We start from the raw sequence: 10,410 nt of genomic DNA, 5'->3' as shown, positions 1-10,410 counted from the left end.
AAAATAAAGAGCAGGGCTAAAGAAATGGGATGCAGGAGGTTAAACAGGCCAAGTGGTTTTGAAGGAAGGTCTGTATATGCACACTAGGAGGAGGAAGAAAGGGAGCATAAAGAAGAAAATACATATTAGCAGGAGAGGATGAAGCAAAAGGCATGAGGACAACGCTAAGCGAATCAATAAAACCAGCAATTAACAGAAAGAAAAGCACAGAGAAAAAGGAAGACTGAAGGAAATCATGCTCCATATATAATCAGTTTCAACTGAAGTGACAAGCATGGAGCTTTAGGATAGGATGTAAAAGCAGAGATTTTACCTATTTCACATCTCAAATAGGCTGTGAAGCTCACAAGGTACAGAAATGAGTCAGGTATTTAAACATAGAAACAGATATTCATCTTCCATTTCCTAGCCAAAGCTAAACTAGTCAAATACAGCATTAATTCAGGTTAAATACCATTTCAAAGACCATTGTTTAGAAAAATTACGTCCTTGAGGCATTGTATTAAGGCACTTGCTCTTTTAGGAGTGTCAACAACTCATCAAGGATAGTGTTGCACTAAGGGATTGTTCCCTTTGAAATACCCCAACTTCAGTAACATGGAGAAGGAGTCCCTCATACTGTTAGAATGATTTTCCTCATGATATAGGAAAAAGAACTGGAGCTCTGAAAGGAGCCTGTGCCTTGCAGGCAAAGCGTTTAGCTTAACCGAGAACTGTTCAGGCAGAAATCTGTGAATACAGAAACTCTGTAGAACTGCTAGACATAAAGATTATTTAAAAGTAACAAAAGGAAAAAAAAAAAAAAACAAAAGAAAAAAAATCCCAGTTTCTCCAGGCTGAATGCCATAATTGTCTTTTACAAGCCTGGTACTGCACAACACCATACTTCATTTGCTCATCTGCTGTAAGGCAGTGTACGTTTGTGACACACTGCAGACCACAGCTGACATACCTGCTTTCCTTTCATACCAGTTAGAGTTACATGGAGGTGAACAGTTCGTTCAGTTAAATTCTATTTTCATGGGCTGCTAAAATGAGCTTCCGAAAGCAAGTGCAATTTTCAGGAAGACTTTCCCCTTCTCCAAAGTCCCATACAGTCAACAGCCAAAATTAGACTTTTGAGCTTCAAATTCTCTTTCCATTAGGTTTCAGGCAGGCAAGGTTGAATCCACCATCTTTGTAATCACTGCTGCACATGCAGCTAATTTTGCACAAATATTTATGAAAAATGCATTTAAAAAGCGCAAGAGGGAAAGCAGGCACTGTCAAAAGACGAACGCTTCAAATACCACCTTAAAAGCACCATTATGTTGCCAGATGCTTAACTGCCATCATGAGAAAACTGAATATTGAAATAAATGGACTCATGACTGGGATATCTGTCCATAAATCAATCTATTTCAACTGAGCAAAAACTGCAGAAAGGAAGACTGTTGAAGCAAACAAGCATGTCTGGATTAGGTGACCCACTCCTGGTATTTTATTCCTAATTGGAGACAAAGATTTGTGTGTCTAGTGAAAGCTAGTGCCGTGTAGTGAGCTTTTGTGACATACAGCACTAATAAAGCAGCCCTAGCATTTATTCACAACAGTGTTGTGGATTACACAGAAGCACAGCCAAAGGATCAGCAGTTACAGACCTTTTTTTGTGACTGATGAACAGAAGAGACCACAAATACTGCAGGATAAAGAACAGCCATAGTTAGATGTGAAATGCTTCCTCTAAACCCATCTCCCATGTATCTGTGGGGTGGAAAAGGTCTAATTCTTACCTCCAGTGCCTACCCGTAGCATAGTCTGCAATTATTACGTTGCTCTGTGGAAGAGCTTTGGCAGACGTGAGTTTGTACTTCCATTAACATACAGCCATGTGTCATCCATGCCCATCTTTCGTGGCAGCATCTCAGATTTCATTGGTTGTTTTTTCATCCCTTAAGCTAACTATATGGTTACAAATGGACAGATGTACTTATAGGCAAATATTTAAGCAACACAGAAGCCAAAAATATACCTATGCTCTCCAACAAATTAACAGGACTACTTAAAACATAAAATAAAGGCAGGTCCCTTTAGCTTCAGAAGTAACAAATAACAGAATCCACCACACTCCCCCACAGCGATGGTCTTGATGTGCCTATGAACACACCAAATAGTAGTAACTCACCTTATTCCAAGCAATCAGGTGTGGTATTGCTATACAAGTTATTAAAGTTTGTAATAAGCGTTAGCACAAAGCATTTTTGTGTTTATTTAAATAAAAATTATAATTTATACAAGACTCTTTAAACAAACAAGATTTTCTTAAAAATGTACAGGGCAAATAATCTCATTATTTCAATTCTTCATACAGTATAAGTCTTTTGTCAAACAAAAGTTACACTGATAATGAATTATTTACAACTTCAAAATATAGACTTAAACTTCAGACATAAAAATTTTAACATCCATTATATTTCAATGATTAGTAGTAGAAATTAAACATCTGCCAAAACGTACAGATTTCAGTAAAAACTACCAGTGTTTTTTAATATTTAAGTAGCCAAAAAAAGTACATCCTTTCATCTCTTCACTGTTGGGTAAAATCTTTCCTCTTTGTCTACAGGGACAATCATAGGGTTTTGCTGCTGGCTTTCTGTGTGATGTTGCTACTTATAAATAGCTTGTTTTATTCAATCTTGCCTCACAAAAGCTACAGTGTACAGAAAGGCATGATTTCATATTTCAGCTTTTTCTGCCTTTTGAATTTAAATGGTCACCAATAAATAATTAGAAGGGTCAGTTTTCATCTCCCTTTTTTTCTTAAAAAGGGACTCAAACTAACCAATGCACTTCTATTAAAGAAGTTAAATCCAATTAAGCATGAATGATCCAGCAATGAACCACATACATCAACAGAATTGCAAATATAAACAGCAAACAGACAAACAGAATGACAAGAATATCACTTTTTGCTATTAAAAAGTAACACTTTACATTAAGTGGCACTACCCAACCTGTAATTGCAGTGAAGCAGGCTACACTGCAAAACTGTGTAGGAAGATTTGAATTTAAGGTTAACTTCAGTGTAATTACGTAAGTCCAGCATACATTTACTCACTGTCCTTCCTCTCCCACCCTCCAAACACGCGAGGGTGTAGGAGAAGAAAAAGCACAGGAGTACTCACAAGTAAACACGCTGAAGCTATTTTCTAGTGTATTTAAATTACATAACACAAGACCAGTTACTTTGCAGTAATTCAGACAACCTAATGTAAAGTGAACTTTGCAAAATACATACACAGATGTTTGTCAGTTATATTACAACTCTATATTAAAAAAAAAAATCCAGTCTGTTTTCTATACATTAGAATGGAACAATGCTGCACTGCAGTTTGCGGTAAGTTTACTGCTTTAAGAATTACGAATTTCTAAGTTCATACTGTTAAAGCGCGGGTTAATTTTGAACGCCAACACATTAGATTTCATAAGATTCTAACTTATTTGTCCAGAAAAAATTGTCAGAGTGTTTTGTATGTATGAGGCATTTCAGTCTGGAATAAAGATAATAATGGTTTCTTTTCTCCTTCTCCGAAGAGCAGGTACGCTTAAATGTCCTGGCACAGTACGTTTAGCTCCTTCAGGAACCAGAATCTAGGACAACTCAGTATATTAGAGCCAACCAATGAAGGGCGGGAGGGAGTGGACGCAATAAGTGCAAGTCAACTGATTTCCTACTAAAACCACTGTTATGATCAGAGTGAAGGTATAAATTACACTTGAAAAATGATACAAAAATAAGAAAAAGAGCATGCTCTCTGTAAAAAATATAGTTTTCCGTTTCTTCAAAAAACAGTAACCTCAAACACACCCAAGGAATTTTTTCTTAAGACAAACTGAATGAACCACGAATCTGATTAAGTTTTATAAAACCATTAAGCGATTTTAATGCCTATTTGTTAGCTGCACTTACTACTCAAGGAAGCTTCTAGAAAGTAAAATCAAATGCTAATACACAGCAATTGCAAAAAAAAATTAATTGGTTTTGAAACAGGTTTGATGAAAAATTTTAAAGCCAAGAATTTTACTTAAATATAAAACCTGCACATGCCAAGTGAAGAAACCATAAATTTTTGAAGTACATCCACATTAGACAGTGGTAAAAAGGATCTCTTACCAGCTTCACTTATATTCTAAGTTTTCAGGTCCTGAGGTACAGGTACACTGTACCTCAGGAGGTGTTAGAAATCCACCGCTTTTTTTCAGGTCTTGCAAAAACACGTGCAAGTGCTACTCTAAATGGAGAGGTCAAAAATTTAACATTCTCTTCATTAAGACCGATTCTCCCCCACAGTCATTCACAACTCCATTTAGCGCACAGAGTTTTACCACGATCAATGTTTCACTTTACAATATTCAACCAAGTCACAATATCTGACAATATTTTTCATATCAAGTTAACTCTTTTCATTGCCAAACTGGAATAGATTTCTACAGTTTGACTGTGACCTTCTTCATGAGTGATGTATTTAAGGAGAAACCTTATAAACTGTGCTGAGAGTTAAAGACCCTTTGCTGTTTGACTCTGCTCTCCCTCCTTCATTTTCCCCTTTTCTCTATAAAGGAAGAAAATCCCTTGTTTAAAAAAAGAAAAGAAATCCACGAAACTAAGTCACACTTGCAGATAAGAGTTTGCATTTCTGTTGTTTTTTGAGGCCATTCTTAAAACGTCTGGGGACATTCATACTACTGAACTCAAAAGACATAGCAAGGAAAAAGACCTACTGGAAGGCTTACCGTAACTCCTACTGTGCTTTTAAGGAAAATGCAAATAAAATTCTAAACCCCTCAGATGGGTGCTATTATACAGAGTATAAAAGCTTTTTAATATTAAAGACAAAGGTCAATATGTGCTTTGCTGCTAGAAAGGCCTGAGAGAGTTTAGAGAAGGAGAACAGCCTTCCTGTTGTATCTGGCAGTTAGGTTCAATTGTGGCTAATATTTAATTTTGCAAGGGGAAGCACAGCAACATACTAATGCCCCTCAAATGCTTTGAGAAGGAAATAGTGCTTTCACCTGCTACATTATAGTGTTATTTTATTACAAGGTAACTCAAGAAAAAAGCCAAATTAAAAAAAAAAGCCATGCCTCAAAGTTTAAACTATTCCCACTTCCCCCACACAAAAAGCCTGCAAGTCTTTTATGCATTAACATACAAACACCTTGTACATACATGTACAATAGCTGAGCCCTTCTATGACAAATATCTACAGAAATACAAATACATGATGCCTAGCATTTTAGGAACAACAGTTTGGTGCCCTCTTTTATAAAAAGTATCTGCCTGCCTTCCTTCCTCTTACTTTGGTTAATTAGGAAAGGAAGATATAGTTACAAACATTTTCCTCCAATTCACTATACAAGCAATTTAAACCTCCGTATGCAGGAAAAGCTGAACCAAACTAGACTGTTAAAACACCCTTCTGCAATGCAAGAATTAGCAAGAAGGAGTTACTTTAAGTGCACGTATCAATATGGAAATACGAAGACGGTATTTCCTTGGTGTTACTATCAGTCTTAATAAAGAACCCAATTAAGAACTCAGAGCTGAAGACAGACTGCAGGCTACTGCAGTTGTCATTCTCAGGTCTCAGGAAAAAACTGAGATAAGGGGACCAACATATCCCTAGTGATATTGGTGTAGCTAAAGGGATGAATCTGTTTCAGTCCATTATTTAGTCAGTTCTCCAAGTATCTTCCCAGCTTTTAATGTCAGTAAATAAACATTAAAAGTGCTTAATGTGCAAGGCTAATAGTGATGATAGCACTTCACTGTTTTGTTTCATTTTTTCTTTTTTTTACAAAAACCTTAAAAACAAACATGAAGGCATATAAAAAATACACTTGATTTATGTAACAGATAGAATAAAAACCACAAGACAGGAAAATTATTGCAAAATAGATGAGGATGTTCATTTTTTCCCATTGCCAAATTGTAAATTAAGAAAGTTTCTTTAGATCTTCTAAGGTAAGGTACTAGCTCTCACTGTTTGATGATGCAGAGGTTATTTTCACGTATTGGTTGAAAATTGTCTCAAAAGCTTCATCTCTGTGTACCATGGCACCAAACACCAAAGGCTAAATGATAGAGGGGGGAAAAAAAAAAAAGTCATGTCAGTGTGGAAAGGAAAAGTCTTTAGGTATGGTTTCGGTCAGATCAATAGGAACAGATGAGCTGTGCTCCAAGTGCATTGATAAAAACATCAGAATCCTTTTCTTTACTAAATCCTTGGATTTATGCAAAATATTAGCAACAGCTAACATTTCAACTCTACTCTTCATCTGCCCAATGCACAAAGTCTTCCTGATTGGACTCTATCTTCAAAGAATTTTAACAATCTTTATCAATGCCTATTAGTTTCAACTCACAGAATATTTATTTAGGCAGACTAAAAATTTAATCTCTTTTAATTAAGAAGTACTTTTCAGTAACAAACAGTGAGCAGAAAGCCTGGTACAACCGTCATATGAATTAAAGACAAGTTGTAAGCATTAAAATTTATGGGACATTAAAATTTATGTAAGCGTAAGAGTTGTAAGTTTATAAGCAATTAGTTTAAGATAAGATTTAAGAAAAGCTTAGTTGCTCAGAAAGTATTCAGGGCTTAGAGAAGCTTAAATCTTTAGCACAATAAGACTGAAACAGGAAAACTCTGCACCACAGGTCAGGGCCTTTTCTCCCAAAGTCTGTCACTTACATAGGAGATCACTCCTGATCCAGAGACACCATCAGGCCATTAACTTTTAATTTCAGACGGCACTGCAAACCAACCCCCATGCTCTTCATAAATGAGGTGAGGGATCAGTCAACGGAGGGAGTGAAAAAACAGAGCAGGAAGGATGAAGCAAAGCTCTCTGAAGCATTATAGTAGAATAGCCCAGATGCAGTTGAACAAGCTAAATGTTTAATTCATTCAAATCCTGAAACCAAATACACTGAATAATATAGAAGTGAATTAAAAAAGCCAAACACTGGCATAATGAAAAAATAAAAGCCATTTATGTTGATGCTAACCAGAGCACGAAGACAAAAAAGGCTATAAGTCAAGCCCAGCAATACGGATAGAGCTGGCTACTTACTTTTTGTGTAGATGGTGTTGAAACAGCGATTCCCATCCCTGATCCCGGGAGAACAGAGAGTACTTTATACTAAAAAGAACAAAAAAAACACAGACCAAAGATATCTAATGTACTGAGAAGGTTATGCAGTTCATCAGTGGTAGATCCTCCTACCCTCAACTGCCTGTATGAGAAACAAGAACAGGCGAGACACTGTTCTCTGACCCTCAAGCCAACGGGCACAGCATTGCTCATGTACGTACAGCAAAAATCTTACTTGTTTTCCTTCTCCCACACGCAGCAGATTGCCTACCGGAACGGCCCTTGGCCTCAAACTGAGCCTTCTGCTAAGAGGCTAAGAGTGGTAGCTGGCCCCAGCCAAGACTGCCACGGACCACACCAGCAGCTTAACGATATGGATAACCACTGGCCAGTGATTTAGTATACTAGTATGTAATACGAGTGAGCGAGTGTGTGTGCGCATGTGCATAGTCTAAAGGTTCTCCAAGAAATAATATTCGCCCACCGATTAAAGGGGCAGGAAACGGACCAGAGGAGCTTTTTTTCCAAAATTAAATAGATAACAGGGTGTACATGTAGTCTGGCTTTTTTAAGAAAGACAGTAAGATTAAAGAGGAATACGGTTGCCTGAACTGGGAAATATCCTACAGGTGGAGGAAAACCTCTGAGTCTGGCCTGCTTTTCCCCACCCACACATAAAACCAAGCACGTTTTTGTGCTTGGCTTGGCTGTGTGATCCTTTTCATCTTCATTACCAAAGTACACAGATATAAAAGGATCTTTATGGCACTAGAGACCTACTAAACAGCAAGTCAACATTACTTCAAGTATGCTATTTAAAATGTATCAATAATGAACTAAGAATTCCAGTGAGGATGCTTCACTTAAGCAAAAGTCGTCTCCTTTACAGATAGCTGGTATAAGAAATTCATTCACAAGCCTGGAGATATTTAAATGCCACAAACTGGACTGAGATATTTCTTCTGCACAACGTAATTCAATTTGTGGCGCTCATTGCTGCAGGCTGTACTGGAAAGCAGAGGGTTTTGTGTTTAAGAATAAGACTAGTTCAGAGGAGGTAACAAAAAACGGTATTAAACACTCCGTAGCATGATGCAAGGCTTAGAATAAAGACTTTGATGACTGTGGGCTGATAAAACTCAATCAGAGGAAGAATTGCTCTGTACTTGCCATGCTTCTAAATATTCACTACTACCTCCGTTAGTGATGGGATCCCAAACTAGACAAAATTCCTGTCTGATTCAGTACAGCTATTTGAGTGTTTTATTTTTCTCCATTGACAATAATTCCCCTTCTCTCTAAGGCATCTACTTTAAGACATCTACTTTTAAGATGAAGCATCTACTGATACTGACAACTGAATAGAAGCTAAAATTACACAATGCCTGCTTAACAATGCATCTTCTTAAAGCATACAGTACTCTAGTCAACACAGCAGTTAAGATGCAACACAACTTTAAGTTTCACATAATTCAGGAGTATAAGAGTTCAGTACACCTTATTATGTTTTTATGCTCATACTGGGTTCACAGTACAGCAAACAGACATTCTGCAAAATCTTCTTGACCAAAGAATTACATGTTTAGCTATAAAAATTACCAATGCCATGCTTCTTGTCAAAACAGCATAGGCACAAAAGCAAAATCTGACCAGCTGAACAAAAAACAACTTTCTACTCTGTTTGCAAAAAAAAAAAAAAAAGCAAAAAACAAAAACAGACCTACCTTCTGAATATCTGTTATATCCGTTAGCTTTATAACTTTATTTCTTTTAGATGAGCCGGATTTGGAGCTTTCAAAGCACAAGTAACTGAAGACAAGGGAAGAAAATGCTCATTTTGATACAGTATTCTAAAACAAAGCTCTCACTGTCCTTCCTGCCACTTCTACAGTTTGAAGTCTCACAGGTTAAAATAAGCTTCAAAAAAAAAAAAAAAGGAAGAGGTGCACAACATGCAATTGAGTTACAGTTTCTACATTAGAACAAATATTCATGAATTCTATTCACTGGCTAATTTAAAAGTCTAGGAACATACGGTATGTAAGCAAAAATCTTATATTACTGCATTAAATATTTATGCCTTGAAACCTGAAAAATATTTTAAAGACAGAGGAAGCAACTCTGTGCTTAAACAACTGAAATACCGAATTTTCAATACCAATGAAAAGTCTTATAAATCTTTTACTCTTCTAAAAGTACCTTAATGGAAAACACTGCATTAGTTTCATGTTATTGTGATGGAGACAAAAGCTCAGATTTTGGAATGCTGGAAAGTGCTCTCCATCACTAGATGACGTTGCATACAGATTAGCTTTACTCTCATTCATTATACTCCAAAGGAATTTCCATGTAAGAGCCCAGACAGGACTGATAATACTTATTCAGTATAACAGGAAATAGAGAGCAAGGATTAAAGAAATAAAAATCAAGCACTGGTTTCAAAACTAAGGCTTAAATTTCTATTTTATTTTTGTTGCACATTGTTTCAAGGAAAATAAATATTGAATTTGTTTTTAAAAAGAAACTAAGAGTATTTACTAAATAATCATTAAGTACAACACTCTCAGACAGGTAGTTCTTTTAGGTTTTTTTAAAAATATATATATATGAATATATATGTATACACACACACACAGAGCTAGTATGCTACCCATGTCAAGAGCTGCAACTACTAACAGCTGACTATATAAAGCTATTCTTCATTCCTATGCACGCATTTCCAAGACACTGACACATTTGTTTAGCTTTACCATACTCCAGATTTAGCCCTCCTCCCTCATATGGTGCTTTCTTGAGGTTTTAAGCACCGTGAAAAGGCATTTTATACCCACTTATCAGAGGATCAGAGAAGTGGGGTTTCAAAATATTATTAAAGGATTACTTTTAGATTTACTTTTTTAATAAGTATGTTGCTTTTCCCTCCTAAAGAAAGTGTTGGGTGTAATGACTCACTTTTCTGTGACATAAAGAATCCCATTCCTAATGTAGTCTGTAGGCATCTTCCTATCTCTGTTAATCAAGCAACAGCGCCAGCCATTTTCACACACTAAAAAAAAAAAAAAGAAAAAGAAAAGAAAAAAAGAAAGAAAAGAGGTCTTGGCAAGAAATTTTACTAAAAAAGCAAACAAAGAAACGCAGGTATTACCCCCAGCAGTTATGTGATGAAAAAGTAGAAAGCACTGAAACTTTAGATACCTACAACTAGAAATATCTACAAAGCAAATCTAAAGAAAGTATTTCTAGACATTATAATATCTATTTTAACACTGGTTA

General features: G+C 36.2%; 1 protein-coding gene across 5 annotated transcripts in view; it reads right to left on the bottom strand.

The window, feature by feature from the left end:
* Window positions 1–2,226: 2,226 nt before the first annotated feature.
* The window catches only part of GRAMD4 (GRAM domain containing 4), an 86,405-nt gene continuing 78,221 nt past the window's right edge, over window positions 2,227–10,410 (bottom strand). For all 5 annotated transcript variants that reach the window (XM_068930898.1, XM_068930908.1, XM_068930890.1 and 2 more), the window contains exons 16-19: window positions 10,090–10,183; window positions 8,862–8,946; window positions 7,117–7,185; window positions 2,227–6,114 (exon numbers count right to left, since the gene is read on the bottom strand). In XM_068930898.1, the coding sequence (XP_068786999.1) occupies window positions 6,013–6,114; window positions 7,117–7,185; window positions 8,862–8,946; window positions 10,090–10,183 (350 nt within the window). In that variant the 3' untranslated portion in view covers window positions 2,227–6,012. The remainder of the gene's footprint in view (window positions 6,115–7,116; window positions 7,186–8,861; window positions 8,947–10,089; window positions 10,184–10,410) is intronic.

The sequence above is a fragment of the Struthio camelus genome, chromosome 1 (genome assembly GCF_040807025.1).
Source record: "Struthio camelus isolate bStrCam1 chromosome 1, bStrCam1.hap1, whole genome shotgun sequence".
NCBI lineage: Eukaryota > Metazoa > Chordata > Aves > Struthioniformes > Struthionidae > Struthio > Struthio camelus.
Note: the sequence above shows the minus strand (reverse complement) of the source record. Positions and strands in the feature narration are given on the sequence as shown.